General features: G+C 44.8%; 1 protein-coding gene across 6 annotated transcripts in view; it reads left to right on the top strand.

Moving 5' to 3' along the window:
- The window catches only part of pclob (piccolo presynaptic cytomatrix protein b), a 74,036-nt gene that overhangs the window by 33,041 nt on the left and 23,262 nt on the right, over positions 1 to 17,733 (top strand). For all 6 annotated transcript variants that reach the window (XM_037766838.1, XM_037766837.1, XM_037766836.1 and 3 more), the window contains exons 13-18: positions 2,736 to 3,608; positions 4,113 to 10,968; positions 11,475 to 13,030; positions 13,209 to 13,474; positions 13,839 to 14,667; positions 15,546 to 16,596. In XM_037766838.1, coding sequence (XP_037622766.1) covers positions 2,736 to 3,608; positions 4,113 to 10,968; positions 11,475 to 13,030; positions 13,209 to 13,474; positions 13,839 to 14,667; positions 15,546 to 16,596 — 11,431 coding nt within the window. The remainder of the gene's footprint in view (positions 1 to 2,735; positions 3,609 to 4,112; positions 10,969 to 11,474; positions 13,031 to 13,208; positions 13,475 to 13,838; positions 14,668 to 15,545; positions 16,597 to 17,733) is intronic.

The following is a 17,733-nucleotide window of genomic DNA, read 5'->3' as shown; positions in this document are numbered from 1 at the left end:
ATTGACAGATGTTTAAGGCAGAATGCTGTGATTTACAGGTTTGTCATTATAACAAAAAAGATCAGCCTGAATACATACAACTCTATTTTATCAACTCCATTTACTGAGATATAAGCTGTTCTGTATTGTAGATGAACTAGTTGCAATGTGCGACAGTGCCAAAAAAAAAATCACCCTCAGTAGGATTTAGCTTTTATGTGGACCCATATAACTTTAACAACTTCAAAGGTAAACATCGGTGAGGCTGAGCTTGCGTCAGATCACATGAAATTGAGGTTTAAATGATTTCTTGGTTAACGCGATTATGAGCTTCATGCACCATGCTGATGAGGCTTTGTTTGTTACCGCAGGGAGCCAGTCGGATTATCATATTCCTGACTGAACCACAACTGACTGAACAAAAGCATCTCAGTTTCAATCAAAGTGGATGCATCAGTATCAGGTTTCCAAGTCAATCAATGTTTTGCATTAGTATGACTTTATTTATATGATATATTAGCTGAAATTATGTTTGCCATGAATATTTCTTTGTCAGTGAAAGCATTTTACAGCAATGCAGCTAATTGTGCTTTTCTTGCTGTGTTGCTGCTGCCCAGTCTCAGGGTAGAATATGAGCATTCATATTTTTCAGCCATGCCCTATTTGCAGTGGATTTAAGTGATATTTTCGGCTTGTTTATGGGAACACAGATGAAATGTCCAGCACGGCTGGATTGTAAGAGCAGACCTAAACCAAGGTATGACAGATTACATCACTTACTAAAGCTCAACTCAGCACATGAGCCTGTGAAATATGTTTTTAATTTACGTCACTGCATCCTGGACGAGTGCTAATCTCCAAGACAAAACGTGTGTTCAGAGACACATCCAGATACTCCTACTGTTTATAAAGTGCATAGACATTAGTGTGCACATGTGGCAGTTGTGGCTCCATAATTAAGATTTATTAAATACTTCATCTCATGAACCGAGCGATTAAAACTTAATGGCACATACAGGATGCGTGTGCATTGTAACCTCCTCCTCTGTCCTGTGCATCAGAGCTGCTCTCCCTGGCTCTGCAGAGGCAGGCGCATTGCTGTGATTTGGTCTGCTAGGTTGCTACAGACCCAATGCTTTATCTGTTGACAGCATCCTCTCCTCCTTAACTGTCCATTAATGGAGCTTAGATGTGATAAGAAATGTGACTTCAGAGGATTACATTTTCAAACTAATAGCATTGCTTTTATGATGTGATTTGCTCTTTTGCAAGGTAAGCATTTTTCATTGCTGTCTCACAAGTGTCGTAAGTTGTAATAGCGGCAAGCATGTTAATATTATGGACCACAAGCTTCTATTGAAAATGTTATTTATTGTTGATTTTTCTGTGTAAATGCGACGGTTGTTTGAATTGTCCAGTAACAAGTAGCTGGGTGAGGATTGAATCTATATTACTTTGAGTGCTATGGTATTACTCAGCATAAGAGACTGTGTTGTATCATGTTCATCTCAATAACAAGTCAAAGATGTACTACTACCACTGCAACACTCGACAATACCTCATTGCTTTGGTACATATGACATTATGCAGTTAGTGTGTTATTTCTTAACTAGTTGTTCACCTCTTTATCATTTCAACTTTAAAGTTACAGTCCAACACCTAAATATGCCCCCAAAACACATACTTGGAACCTGCTATCACTTACATGTTCAATAACCGGTATTTTTATACTAAGTCTAAACACCAGACAACTAGGTATACATTCGAAATGATTTTGTTGCAATGGTTGTTTTGTCTGTCTTTGTAAAAGACAAAGTATATGAGGCTTTTTCTTTTAGCAAATTCTCCTCCACAAAACATTTTTAAACTGGAGCTATGTTATCATGGAACTACCATTCCAGAAAAAAAAAAAAAAGACTAAAATGTAGCTTCTGTTTAAAAGTTTAGCTTCAGTCCTTCCAATCCCTCAACACTGTTATTATGCCCATAAATCTGTGTGCTGGTCTTGCACTAAAACGATATCTCTGAGCACACACACAATACATGCATTGGAGAAAATACACTGAAAAAACAAATTTCATACGATTGCACCATTTGGACGATTTCACTACTACAAACTGAATAGCATACGTGCTTGCTTTGTATTTTTTTTATTTTATAGTAAATACTAATTCAGTCACGGATATTACCATTTATGGGAAATGCAATTAACTGTAGGATTTGGCCGAATAGGCTCTGTTTTTACGAGGGATTTATCAAAGTAGCAACAAAACTTCACCAAGGAAAACTAATCCACCCTTAACAAACACATACCAGAAAATTATGGTTAAATCAAGAATTCCAAAAACTTAGCATATGAAAAAGAGGTTGAAGAGGTGGCAAATGCTGCATTAGAAAACAACACTGGCATGTGTGCTTCAGTTTAGTATCCGTAAAAGTAGCAGGTTAAAAAAGCCATGGCTGTGCTGTTCATTGGTAAGTTAGTTTAGCTCAAGTCAGACATTCCACAATAAGCCCTGTCCCTCCTTTATGAAATAACCCTCTAGGCTTAAACTTGAATGGTGATCTGATAAGAAGTCTACAAAATGCTGTTTTAGCAGCAACTTATTATATAACTGAAAGTCTTCAGTTGCACACTATGTGAAATACCACAGGTCAAAAAACATCTAGTTGGGCCTGTAAGGTGTTTTTTTTTATGTAACTCTTGGTATAGTTTGTTTCCTAATCATGTGTTGTGTTTGTTTGTTTGATCACAGAAGGAATGGCTGTGTCTGAACTGCCAGACTCAGAGGGCTTTGTCTGGACAGCTGGGAGACTCAGGAAAAATGTCCCAGCCTGTATCTGCCAAGCCAGAGACCCTGACCACACCTGCCACCAAAAAGGCAGAGCCCAAAACTTCCCCTACAAAGGCAGAGCCTACACCTGCGGCCACAAAACCACAGCCCACACCTGCCCCCATCAAGGCAGTACCAACAGTTCCAACCCCAAAAGCAAAGATGGAACCTACAGCAGTTTCTGCACAAATCGAGATCGAGACAACACGCATACCCACAACAGCAAAGGTTTCACCTGTTACGGCAGTAAAACAGCCTTTAGCAGAATCCACAGCAGAACCCATTTTACCCACCATGGCCACTGTGCAACAGAAAGCAGTTACACCAAAGGTTGACATGCCAAACATAGATGTTCCCAAGACCGAAACAGTGGAAACTAGAGAAGAGGCAGTGAAAGTGGAGCCTGGACCTGAGCTTCCAAAAGTCAAAGCTGACGCAGGTGTGGCTGCAGCTTCCTCTTTCCCTGTGACTGAACCTACAGTTGTACCTACTTCACCTCTTGCTGAAGAGGTTGCTGTGGCTGGAGTTGTCCCAGGGACTGAAACAAAGCCAGAATTGTCTGCTGCTCCAGAGATGATTATTATGAAAGTACAGCCTGATGACCACATCAAGCCGACAGAGCCAACAAAAGTTGAGGTACAACCAAAGTCACAAGAACCACAGCTGGTATTGGGAGTAGAACCAGTCATAGCAGCTGATAGCAAGGAAATTGCTGATAAGTTGGTTGAGAAGATTACTGACATCACCTCAACTCCAGAGATACAACCAGTATCTACAAAGAGCATCATCATAAAAGTAAGAATAGGTCCTCTTGATTAAAAATGATGGTTGTATTGACAAATGTTCAATTTGAGATAAGAAAAACAATATTGTATAAAAGAAAAAAACTATGAGGAGATACTGCCATCCTGGCTAAACATTCCCTATATTAATTAAAATGTACTTTAAGATTAAATACCAATGTTGTCTTTAAAATACCCAATGTTTGGCTACAAAACTGACAATCTATGTGCAGCCTATGTTGTGTTTTCTCTAATGGGTAGTAAGTTGTGCGTACATTCTGTTAAGCTCTTTTATGTGTCTTCTGCAATATGTAATTTCTTATTACTTATATTGACAAGACTTGGGTGAATGATGCATCTTCCCACTGCATTAGACCATTTTCATAATTACCCTTAATAACATGTTGCAGTTGCAAGTTAAAAACAAGATGAATTATCTGGTTAGGATTGTCCCAGAAAGTCTGGTTCTTTCATAGAGGAAATGTATTTACTGTTATCTTGTTTTTTCACATTTCAGGAGCAAGATGAAATCCAAAAAGGGCCAATGAAAGAAAGAAACATCTCCCTACCTACTGGACCGGTTAAATTGGAAGACACAGTTGTTCCTGTGACAGCTACAAAGCCTAAGTCTAAAGCAGAGGAACATGATGATCAACCCCAGATTTTACCCATATCCCAGGAGTTAAAGGATGGACAGGTGGTTAGGGATACAAGTAAAAATGATACAGAAAATACAGATCCATCCATGCCAGTAAAGGAGGAGGTTAAAGCTGAGAGAAGGCGCCTAAGTTTCCAAGCAATGGCTGAGAGCAGTGGAAGTGAGCTCACACCCTCACCTCAAGTCCAGAGGAGAAAGCTGGAGGTCAGCAATGTTTCATCCAGCAGTGAGGACCTTAAAACTGAAAGCGCTGACTCTATGGATGATGAAGAATTCATCCGCAAGCAGATCATGGGTATGGGTGATGACGAAGAAATGTCTCTTTCAGAAGATGAGAAAGAAAATATTTTGGCTGATGAGGGAGCTATCGAAGAGGTTGAGCTTGATAATGTTTCAGTGACAGCCAGAAAAAGTAGCACAGAGAATGAAGAAGGCCCAGCCATGAAAAAAGCCCTCCCAGAAACTGACACTGCAGCTACTCAAGATGTTCCTGAAACAAGGCTTAGCGCTACTTTCAAGAAAGCTACTCCAGTCATGAGACAGAGACAAAGCACAGATGAAGAAGTAGAGAGCATCACAGAATCCCTGTCAAAGGGATCGTCCAGTGTTCAGGTATCTAGCTTTACCCCAGGGTCTTCACCCACGTCAGCTTCGTCCCTGGAGGAGGACAGTGATAGCAGCCCCAGTCACAGGAAAGTCAGTGGGGAAAAACAGCATCGCAAAGGAAGGCACAGGCAGCCAACCCAGCCTCTCCCCACCATTGAAGACTCCTCTGAGGAAGAGAAGACGAGGGGGGGAGAGAAGTCTAGGAAAGACAGAGATGAACTTAGAGCCCAAGGCCCACCACTGTCTCCAACTGAAGATGCTTCCTCCACAGAGAATCTGAGACAGGGAATGGAGGAAACCAGTAGAACATCTGGCTCTGAGTACTCTGCCAGTATAGACTCAGAACCAGAGGCTTGGCGAGGTGTACATAAAGTACGTAGACCTTCAACAACAGTGATACCATACACTCCTGATCCATTTAAAGAGAATACTCTGACATTGAAGAGTGCCGAAGAAGCATATGAGGAAATTATTCAGAAGACAAAAGCTATTCCAGGGGAGAGTCCTCCCGATATTGAGCCACTCTATGGAGGAATGTCGATAGAGGACTATCTTTATGAATCCTTAGTTGAGGAGCCTGAATTTAAGATAGGTGAATATCAAGAGGAAGAACTCAAACAGGATACTAGTTCTGAGTCTCTCAAAAAACTCAGGTCTCCAGAGGAGGTTTATGAGGAGATGATGCAGAAAAAGAGAGAACTGATGATGATAGAGCAAGAGTTTCAACAGGCCCAGACTGCCTTGGAGTCTTCCTCATCAGGGGCTTCGGTCACTGGGACTCCCTCCTTTGCTGAGACCTGTGTGGTGACCATGCCTACTGAAGAGACAATCTTCACTGAACAAATTGACATGCCTCTTTCAGGCACTGAAACGTCTAATGAACTGCCAGTGAAGAAAAAGAAAAGGCCTGCTCCACCACGCCCCACTGAACCCCCTAAGCGATCTGAGGTGACTTCTGTTCCGAGTACTCCTACTGGATCTATAGGTTTTATTAGGCCTATGGTTCCACAAGATCCTGCGCTCAGAAAAGCATTGTTCCCCATACCAGACCTCAAGATTACCCAGTGTTCATCTGGGGAGGAAGAGGATGACAGTCTTGCAGATGAGTATGGTGTTGGTATTTCCTCTGACATTACCCCCAGTGATGACTCTGACACCAAAGAAGATCCATCCATAAGTCCACCTTTCTCTGAAACCGCTGAGATGGAGCCTATCTGTGTGGTCTGTGAAATTCCAGAGCCAAAACCTATTCCAACTCCAATATCAGCCCCAGAACTAACTACTACACCCTCGCCTCTATCACCAATGTCACCTCCAACTTCACCAGCCACTCCAGATTCCAGTTTGGCTTCTATTGCAACATCTTCATCCTCATTCCAGGCTCAAACACCTCCTTCATCAGATTCAACTCCGCTGTCTACACCAACACCTCCAACTTCATTTGTAACCCAATTGCCTCTAGAGATCTCGCCACCATCGCCTGCCACATTTGCAGCAATACCGTATAGTGGGGGCTCAATCTCTCATCCCACTCCAACCACAGTTATAGTTACAATACCAGATGTGGTGTCTGATCCATCCAAAGCTCAAACAACTGCATTGGTTCAAGCTAAGACTTCTACAGCTGACGCCCCAACTCCAGCCCTAGTGGGGATGTCTACTCCTCCACCTGTTGTGGTTCAAATGCCAGACTTGGTTTCATCTCCATCTCAGGTGCCCACCGAGGCTCCAACTGTAATACAGGTCTCAGCACAGAGTCCAGCACCTGTTGTTGTCTCAGCCCAACCTACAACCTTAGTTACTGCTAAACCTGTTGCAATCTCCACTCCAGCTTCAGCCCATGTTGTTGCTGCTTCTGTCACTCTGGCCTCATACCCTGGTCCAGTTATAGTCCAGAAGATGCCTGACCTGGTTTCAACTACACCTCCAATATCTGCACAAACTCCACTACCGGCCTCAGCACTTGTAACTACCCCAGCTCAAGCCCAAGCCAAAGTGGTACACTCAGTCCCTGTAAAAGCAGCTGTCTCATCGATGAGCCCAGTTGTAATCCCAACTCCAGCTCAAACAGCCCAGGTTCCTGCACCAGCTCCAACATCAACTACTATAACCAAAAAGAAGGTCCCACCCCCTCCTCCCCCTCGGTCTACTTCAGTGTCATTACCTGAGCCTAACAAAGAGCTGCCACTTGTAAGGACTGTTCAGTATGTCACCCCTACTGTGACCACCACTAGGGGAACCACAGTGACTGGCCAGCCAATGCAGTCTGTAGTTGTGGATATACAGCCAAGAATGGAAGAAATGCAACCAGATGGTGTGGCTGTACCTCAAGTAGTGACCCCAACCAGACAAGGGCATGTAGTCATCATAGTGCCAAGTGTGGAAAACATATCTCTGCTTGGACAAACCCCACAATATATGGCTAGCACAGGATCAATAGCTGCCACTGCTTCTCTGCCACAAAGTAGTCAAATAGCTTCAGATATACCCAGCACCGATACAGCTTCACTTACCACTAAGGTGTCAGCAGTGCCAGTAACTTCAGCTCCAAAACTTTCGCCTAAACCTATGGTAGAGACAAAAGCTGTAGACACAGTAGAAATACCTGTAGCAGAAACACCCCCACCTCCTCCTACCACTTTACCCAAGTCAACTGTTTCTCCAAAGCCGCTGGCTCCCACTGCAGTGATGATTGCTGCAACAACAGTAGCAGGAGTTTCTGATACAACAACTGGCCCCAGTCAAACCGCCAAGCCTCCTCCACCCATACCACCTAAGCCTATATCAATTCCAGCTGGACTGGTTTTCAGCCACAAGCCAGGAGAGAGTGTCAAGCCACCTCCCCCTCCTGTGGCCTCCAAAGCTGCAACACTACCGAGGACCAAACAACCTCCAAATGTTCTGTCACTTAGCCTGACACGACCTGTGGAATCCAAGTTGAGTGCAACATCTCCTAAGTCACCTATGTCTCCTAGACACGGTAGATGTTTGCAAACTTATGTGGTGATAACTCTTCCATCTGAGCCTGGCTCACCAACAGAGGGCATAACAGTTCAGGCACCTGTAAGACGAGGCTCCATCCCATCTACAAAAGTGGCAGGGGTACGGACCACACCCTCAGAGCAGAAAACACCCATTGAGGCATTCTCAGCACAGGGTACAGTCAGGAGAGCCTCTGTCCCCACTGTAAGGCATCCACCTCCAATATCCATAGCTCCAACTGTAGTAGTTGAGCAAGTGCCTTTTGTAGCACTACCACCACTATCTGTCGCTGATGTCACGGTAGTGTCATCAGGTCAGGACATACCTATTCAGGCACATAGTGTACCTCTTCCAATTAAGAAACCCTATGTGCAACAGCAACAACCAATTACTCAGCCACTGCCACCACCTAAAACAATGCATGAGGTCATCATAATGCCCCCAGAGCCAACGGTTCTTATTCAACCACTAACAATCCAAGCCACAGCAAGGGTCCAGTCTATACCACTTGTTGCTCAACGTCCAAACATAGCCTCCGAGGTCATAACAGTTCCGGCAGAGGTTTCAGCTGAAGCACTAGTTCCTCAGGCCCAAATACCAACTGTACCTTTTCAGCCACATCCTCTGACAGAAGTTGTTACTGTACCACTGCAGCCTGAGGTACCTTTAGTTGCACTAGTTCCCCAAGATAGACCAGCTGCAGTCCTCTCAACTATTCTGTATCCACAAGTTGCAAGTCAAATAGAAATGCAACACAAAGAACAGGATATGCCTACTGATGTCATAGTCACCGAGACAGTTATGGTAAGATCACCAATACCAGAAGTGAGTCAGCAAATTCCTGCTCAACAGGAATTTACAGTAGTTGAAGTGGTAACTCACTCTACAGAGCAAGAATTGCCTACAGCTTACTACAATACTCCCACCATTGCTGACCTCCCATCAGTACCACAAACTGTTCAGCCTTTAGAAGTTCTGCCTTCAGTGACAGGGCAGCTACATTTGCAGCACCCACCTCTTGTAGCTGAAGTGCCCCCTACAAAGTTTGAAGTACTTACGAAGGTTATTACAACAGACACTACTGTTAGAATACCAGGAGTAGCAACAGTATCTCCAGTACCTCATCCTCTACCTGTAGCTGTTGAAGCTACCCCAACACCAGAAGCAGCCAAGTTAGTGCCACTAACTGCAGTTGCTACGATGATAACTCCTACAATTGGTGAAGTAACACCATCACCTCCTGTGATGGAAGTCCAACCAATGACCGTACAGCCAGAAGTACCTCATGTTGCGTATATTCCACAGGTCTATGGAGCAATTACCCCCTCAGTCATGTCACATTCAATGTCACCACTGGAGGTCATAGCATTGCAGCCTAAACGCGAGACACCCACAGAGATTATAACAAAGGATGTTGATGCAAGAGCTTCAATAACATCATCAGTGTTGCAGCCCCAGGCAGTGGCTGGGATGCCAATTGAAATTATTTCAACTGGGGAAACCACCAGTAGGAGGACATCTGTATCGTCTATAGTACAGCCAACGTACCCCACGAGTGAAATGTTTACCTATCCTGCAGAGTATGAAACACCCACGCAGGTGGTTACAACTGAAGCCTATGCTGCCACCAGGAGAGAATCCATAACCAGGCAGCAATCATTACCAATGGCACATGTAGTAAACATGGCAGCTGAAAGAGATGTTCCTATTGATGGTTATGCTGCTCAAATCCCCTACAGGAGAGGATCTATTCATTCAACAGAACAAAGACCACAGATATTGACTTATTCATCGGAATATGATCACCCTCTTGAGATAATTACCACTGAGGCATATACAAGGAGAACCTCAATTCCCACTGCACAGGACATTCCCCGTGGTGTATCTGTGGCTCCAGTCACTATCACTAAAATTCAGCAAGAGTCTATTGAGAGCCAAGAGATTCGAGGACCAGAAAAGGTAGTCTCCAGTAGGAGTCACATGTATTCTTCTTCAATTTCCACCTCAGGCCAGCCTCCTGAAAGCCTGCCTAGCCTAGTCACTCAGGTGGTCACCACTGAGGTCCAGAGGACCACTGTTTCTGTTGTTCATGAAAGACTGCCACAAGTCCCTCAACCCAGTGTAGCAATCACTATACAACCAGACATAGCTAAAGTCCAACCTCTGCAGAAACAGAATGGGAAGATAATCTACCCTGGTGATGTTATCGATTTACGTACCATGAGGGTTGGCATCAAGATGACTGAGCAAGGCATGGACCTGACACCACCTGAGTCATGTCGACAGTCTTTCTCAAGTGACTCTAGTGGGCGTCAAATCACAGCAGTGCAGCCGGAGATAATAAATCTTAGTCCAGAGATCACCCCTGCAACCACACTGTCTGTGGTCACTGACAGCATCACGATAGTCACATGCACAGCCACCATTGCTTCTTATAACAGCACTCCAGCAGAGAAACCACTCGATCTACAGGGACCTGTTACATCATTGCCTATGCCTCTCACCACATACAAATCATTCGAACCGCTAGCTCAGATTGTATACAGACCTGTGAATTCCCGGCCCGTAGTCAGTGCTTTAGCATCCACAGCTCAAGACATACCCATTAATCTTTCGTTTGGAGCTCTGGTCCCCTCGGGAGGCAAACAGCCAATGACTTCCCCAACAGCTATCACCAATGGAGGTCCCGTCCTTTCTTTAGAGGCCACAGGGGCCATGGATCTGTCAAACTACAGACCAGTGAGAGCTATGGTAGCTTTATACGACACAAGCCCAGGAGTGGTGACCACTGTTGTTGAGGACGATGGGACTCCAGTCGACCTTACAGCTGGTAGGAGGAGTGTGTGCTGTGATGTCCTTTACAAGCTGCCATTTACAGGAAGCTGCAGAACACAGCCCCCGGTTACAAACCAGCCTGACAACCGTTTTGGCTACAGAGATGACCACTACCAATATGATAACGCTGGACTGTATGGTATCAAAGGCATGAATGGTATAAAAGCATCGATGTCAGAGACCAATCTGACAGAGGCAGGACTGTTCTCCTATGATCCCAAGAACGACTATTACTATCTCAGTGGATCTTCAGATGGCGCTATAGACCTCACTGCTGCCAAACTTTCTGCTGGTGAGTATGGGGGTATTTCTGCATGTTTGCATGTTTTTTGTTACCATGCTTTGTGCTTGCTTATAGGCTTGCATTTGATTGTTTTAATAGACTTGACACTTTTATTTACAAAGTGTCTTTACTCTTTCACTAATATTGTTTCAGTTCAATACTTGGCTTGCTGAAGGCATTTATGGTTGTGCTCCCTTTTAAGTTTATTAATTCATGCTTTCCGTAACTGTTTAATTTGCTTTGGTGTAATATGCATGTTTTCATTAAATATTAACACCTGCTTGTTTTTTTTTCTTTTGTCTTCATACAGATGCATGTGTGTGCCTGCGTGTGCTCCCTCAATATTTTGGTTTTGCATCTTGCTAGCCAAACTGACTGCAGATGCATGTGAAATGAGAGTCCTTTTAAATCCAAACTGCATGACATTTAATTCATATACAGTACAGTATGTTTGTTTCTGAAATGATAATGTATTTGATAAAGTAAAATCTATATCTTTGGACTTATTATGGCAGGTAAAGCTCTAGACTACACTAGCAGAGCTACTGGAACCTACCCTGGGATGACTACTACTCCATACTCCCAGGTCCCTGCAGCCGGGTTTGGTGTAAATGGTGTACTAAGAACCTCAGATGGAATAGTTTACTCTTCTGTTGCTGTACCAGTTCCATCCGCATATGCAATTACAACTCAACCAGGCTCCGTCTTTAGCACTAACTTAACACCTACATCAACAGTCCAGAACTTGCCGCATCCGTATGGCTTCATTCCCAGTACAGACCCTGGACAGATAATTCCTTTTGAAACAGGGCTACCTAAGGAGCTCCTACCCACAGCTTTGGCTGACATCATAACAGGCTATCCGGACATGTACTCGGACACCACCCTGGAAGCAATTGCTGCCTCTCTGGATGCCTTAGCATCTTCCCCAATATTCCCTGGCTTAGACAACACCAAGATGGCCCAGTATCAGATGGAGAGGGAGTTTCTAGAGCTAGAGAAGCTCAAGCAGCTTTGTCTCGCTGAGGAGCTGGAGTGGGAGAGGCAGGAGATCCAGCGTTACCGCGAACAGGAGCAGCTTATGGTCCAAAGGGAGCTTGAGGAGCTTCAGGCTCTGAAACAGCAGCTTCTCATGCAGCAAGAGGAAGAGCACCATGCCCACATGGTGGCCCAGCAGGAGACCTATGTCCAGCAGAAAGAGCAGTTGCAGCAAATCCAACACCTCCAACTGCAACTCCAGCGCCAGCTTGATGAGCACTATGGTAGCACTGGTTCCACAGGGAACCTTCTAGATGCTAAATATGCAGGGGTAGGGGACAGTGGCCAGTACTGGCCTGTCAAAGACGAGTCTACAACTCCAGCTATTGGGACACAATTACAGGAAAGTCAGGACCAGCTTAGTCTAGTAAAGAGGCTTCAAGCTGACCAGGACACAGGGAAAAGAATAATAGATAGTGGAGTGCAGACGGATGATGAAGACTCGGCAGAGAAGCAGCATGTAGGAAGGAGAAAGAAGAACAAGAGGAATGTCGATAGCCCAGATCAGACTGATGATGAGGACCAAGATGAATGGGATGCTCCCACAAAAGCTCGACGGCGCTCTCGAAAACACAGCAGTGAGGGGAAACACAGCTCCAAGGTCACTAGCATTGCTATCCAAACAGTGGCGGAGATATCCGTCCAGACCGACCATTCTGGAACGATCAAACGACCCAATGTCCAGATGGACACTCGGGTGGAAATCATCAAGCATATCTCCGCTCCAGAGAACTCTCAGAAAGGTGGCAGTCTGAGCTGTCAGACAGACTCAGACAGAAGACCCATTGAGGTGGGCTACAGTACACACCTGACAGCAGACATCCCCTCCAAGTCTAAAGTCTTCTACACCTCAGTCTCCCCCATGTCCCCGGAAAAGTCACTTGGAGGGCAGAGAATGCTGACTGCTGACCCATCCAGATTTTCCTCTGGCCCTCGGATATTAAAGGCGGGTCAGAAGTCTCTGTCTGATCCTAAATCCCTGAGTCCTTCCACAGATGACAGGATGGGTGGATACTATGCAGACAGCTATTCTGTAAGTCATAGCAGAATATAAATGGAAATAATGTCTGTCTTATTATTAATGAAAACGATAATTGCTATGCTTATGATTGTTTCAGAATGATAGTGGAGTATGCAGTAAACTGCAATTTAATTGTGTATTTAATCATAATTCAGTGATTGACAGATTTATCATTTGTTTTATGTTCTAGAGCCGAGGCTCTCCCTCTGGTACAGGTAAGAAGGTAAAGCGGACACTACCGGACCCCCCTCCCGACGATGACTCTCTGTCAGGACGGTCAGGCTACAGCTCCAACTCTGCTCGTCGCCGTCTTGCCCGCAGTACAACGATGGCCCGGGCAAAGATCCTGCAGGACATTGACAAGGAGCTCGATCTGGTGGAGCGAGAATCTTCCAAACTTCGCAAGAAACAAGCTGAGCTAGACGAAGAGGAAAAGGAGATTGACGCCAAGCTACGGTGAGAGGCCACAGATTTAACATCAACATAATTTAGGATATAGGCTTGCATTTTTTTTCAGATCCTGTGACATTACTAGCCAATGAATATGTCATAAATTGATTAACTAACATCATTGCGTTTGTCCCTCTCATGCAGTTATTATTCCTAATTAATCTGCATGATTCCCCTCTTACTTTGATAGCTTATGGGCTAAAAGGCTGCCTTGACATCACTCAGTGAGACCTCTCAACACTCACACATGTCACACTCGTATAAAAGGTACTAATGTGTGAGAACCCGGAATATTTTTTTGCCTCTTTGGTGGTAATGTTAATCGAACTGTTGGTGCTAAAACAATACCCTTTTTTTCTTATTACTGTAGGTACCTGGAGATGGGTATCAACCGGCGTAAGGACGCCTTGCTGAAGGAGAGAGAAAAGAGAGAGAGGGCCTATCTCCAGGGGGTGGCGGAGGAAAGAGACTACATGTCAGACAGCGAGGTTAGCAACATCAGAGAGGCCAGGGGTGACGGCCTGGAGAGACCACGGACAGCTCCCCAGTCGGAGTTTGACCAGTTCATCCCCCCCCAGACAGAAGCTGATTCCCAGTACAACACACTGACTAGTCCCTACTCACACTATGCCCAGTATGTTCCCCAGACCCAAACCACCAGCCACTACACCCAACAGAACCTTTACCAGCAGCAGTCCCTTTACCACCAACAGGTGTCTCCTTACCCAACCCTCTCCCTCTCCCATGCCCAGGCTCAGTCCAGCAGCTACCAGCATGCTCTGCTCTTACAGCAGGGAAAGCAGCGACAAACCAACCTGTCTGATTTAGAGCCTAAGATCACCACCAACTACGAAGTGATACACAACCAGCCTCTGCTCATTGTGCCGTCCTCCACAGACAGTGGGTATGGGGTTGCTCACCTGGGGGGCAAGTATGGCAGCTTGGACTTGAGGCTCGGGCTAGGGGAGAGGAGCATGGCATCTAGTCCCATGTCGAGCATCTCCGCTGATTCCTTCTATGCCGACATTGACCACCACAATGCCAGGAACTACGTGCTGATAGAGGACATAGGGGAGCTCACCAAGGCGTCAACGGGGCTGAGCAACACCGGCTTGGGTTCTGGATTCAACATGCCTGATAAGGAGATGTCCAAGGCAGACAGACTACTCAGGGCAGCAGAAGTCAGGCGCACAGCAGAGGTAAATACTCTAATGTTACATTATCCCCAATTTTACTTTTCTCATCTCCACATGTATATTGCTCAAATTTTAGATTGACACTGTGACCTCATGTCCGTCCCATTCTCGTAAACGCAATATCTCAGGAATGCCTGAAGGAAATTTCTTGTAATTGGGCTCAAACGTCCGCTTGGACTCAAGAATGAAATTATTCGATTTTTTAGTGATCAAAGGTCAAGGTCATTGTGACCTTATGTCCGTCGAATTATCGAAAAATTTGTCACAAACTTCAACTTGGACTCCAGGATGAATTACTTAGAATTTGATGGTCAAAGGTCAAAGTCACTGAGACCTCACAAAACACGTTTTTGGCCAGAACTCAAGAATTCATTATGACAATTTCACACAAATGTCTAATACGCTAGAATGATGACATTTTGGACAGACATGGATGTAAACTGCAACTTGACTGGCTGGCGGAGGCATACAAACGCAAGGCGGTAATTCTAGTTTATTCTTGTGATGCAATCTTTATAGCCTTTCAGAATGACGCAAAATAAAGCTTTTGGCTTTTGGGCTGATACTTAGGTGTATTGGCCAAACAGATGTTGATGTCTGAAAGGTTTCCATCTGCTCCTAATTGTTCAGCCTTTACACACTTTGCATATCTCCATACAGACACAAATTTGGGGGAGTCAGACTAGATTAGATCAGTAGGCCTGTGCAACAAACCTCAAACAGTTGCAAAAAAAATGTAGACCCAATGGATCAGTCTGACCATGTTTGTATATATGTCAGTGATCACTCAACACACGTAAAATACATTTGTTGTTGTGTGAGTTTAATTCACATTACTGTCTAGAAAACACTCAGTTTTGCATGCTATTTTTCCCTTTTAGGTGGCAGAGTTTTTAGGCTCGTCTCGACTTCAGGGTTACGGTAAAGGTGAAGATGACACTATGGAGGAGCCTTACGAGCTGAAGCTACTGAAGCAGCAGATCAAGCAGGAGTTCAGACGAGGAACTGAGGGACTAGAACACCTAACGGGCCTGGGCCTGCCCCAGTATCTCCCCAGCGATGGCAGTTTTCGCCACTTCCCTAAAGGAGAGAAATACAGCATCGGCAGGCTCACCCTTGAAAAACAGGCCGCGAAGCAACTCCCGGCAGCTGTGCTCTACCAGAAACAGATGAAGAACAAAAAGGCCCAAATAGACCCGAAGGCCATCACAAAGTTTTCCCCAATTCAGGAGAGTAGGGACCTGGAGCCTGACTATGGCAGCTACATGGGATCTGGGGCCTCCTCTGTGACCAATCTGGCTGCGACAGCGAGATTGCTTCAGGATGAGATTACATTTGGGCTGAGAAAGAACTTGTCTGAGCAGCAGAAATATTTGGGCTCCTCTCTGGGGGCCAACTTAGCTGGCTCTCTTAATTTTGGGCAGTCCCACGGAATTGGATCCTCTATCAGGGCCACTGCCCACGATGATGGCACCTACCCAAGTGGCACCCGTTCCCGCCCCTCTTCGCGCCCCTCCTCCCGACCCTCTTCTGTCTATGGCTTGGATCTATCTATCAAACGGGACCTATCCAGCTCCTCACTTCGACTTAAAACAGAAGGAGAGGTCCTGGATGCAGCGTTTGCTCCCGGGGTGGCCAGAACAAAGCCCACCAGTCTACCTATCAGCCAAAGTCGGGGCCGTATCCCTATTGTGGCTCAGAACTCGGAGGAGGAGAGCCCTCTGAGCCCAGTGGGGCAGCCTATGGGTATGGCGAGGGCCTCAGCTGGTCCTCTCCCTCCCATCTCTGCTGACTCCAGGGACCAGTTTGGGTCCAGCCATTCCCTGCCAGAGGTACAGCAACATATGAGGGAGGAATCCCGGACGCGAGGGTATGATCGAGACATCGCATTCATCATGGATGACTTGCAAGGCGCCATGTCTGACAGCGAAGGTAAATGGAGCCTGAGACTGTTGCAGCAACTCGACTGTGTGGACCTGCTTGTCATGCATGCTAACGCTGAGTGGTCCTACTGAGTTTGTGCACTAACTGGTTCTTTCTCAATCATCCAGATAATTGTTGTTGGTTGTTGGTTGCTATATTTCCCTCTGTCACGGTAAATGTCACGTTAGGTGTTTGCATGCTGTCTCTTTTCTTTTTAACATCTTACTCACCGATACATAACACTCTTGGCTTGAGTTTTATGTATGTCACTAATCAGTTCTATCCATGTTCGTCCTGTGAGTTCATTAGCATGCTTTGGCTTTTTATTTCACAATGGCTTTACTTCTTCACAGTTAAATGATCATCCTTGCTCCTAAAATGCAGTGATAACACAACTGGTGTGCACAAAAATCTATGGGCTTGAAGTTATTCATACATGTTTTCCACATCACGGCTGCCTTATTCTTAGTGAGAGCCCACTATACTAAGCAATACACATTTGACCCTAGACTAAGTGTCTGCACTAGGCACATTCAGTGCATGCATGGTAGATATATCACAGTTAATGAGAATTCAGTTCTTCATAAATATTTATGTTAAGAAAGGGTTGTGGCACATAATGGCAAACATGAGTGGCAATTCAGACTGATAGGGCTAGAATATTTTTAATCTTTAAAAGTGATCTACCACAAAACACTTTTAGCTTAATAGAAGTTACATAGAAGATCAAGCTTTGTGTTAGGAAAAAGCCCTAAAATATCATTCTTAAATGACAATATGTTAAAATAGCACAATGTATTATTTAATCATTTTATCATATGTGAAGTGCCTCATTAACGTAAATCACGTTAAATTATACATGACTTATATACTGTACATAGAGTATACGTGTTTCAAAATGCTTGGTTAATGACATTTAGAGTGTTTGAGATGCTGTATAGACCATCTGGAAGTTGCAGAAACCTGTGCTGTAGTAATTTAAGGACTTTTACATGAAGGTATGACAAGGAGTGTCTAGGGATTCTCTGTCTGTTTTCCAACCCTTCCCCACCAATCTGCAGAGCAAAATAGTGTCTTTGTGAAAATTAGGTCATCGCCTCAGAAAAAAAGTATATTTACTTTTCTTAGACACCCTTCGGGCTATTT

The sequence above is a fragment of the Sebastes umbrosus genome, chromosome 4 (genome assembly GCF_015220745.1).
Source record: "Sebastes umbrosus isolate fSebUmb1 chromosome 4, fSebUmb1.pri, whole genome shotgun sequence".
NCBI classification, from domain to species: Eukaryota; Metazoa; Chordata; class Actinopteri; order Perciformes; family Sebastidae; genus Sebastes; species Sebastes umbrosus.
This window is presented reverse-complemented; position numbering and strand designations above follow the sequence as displayed.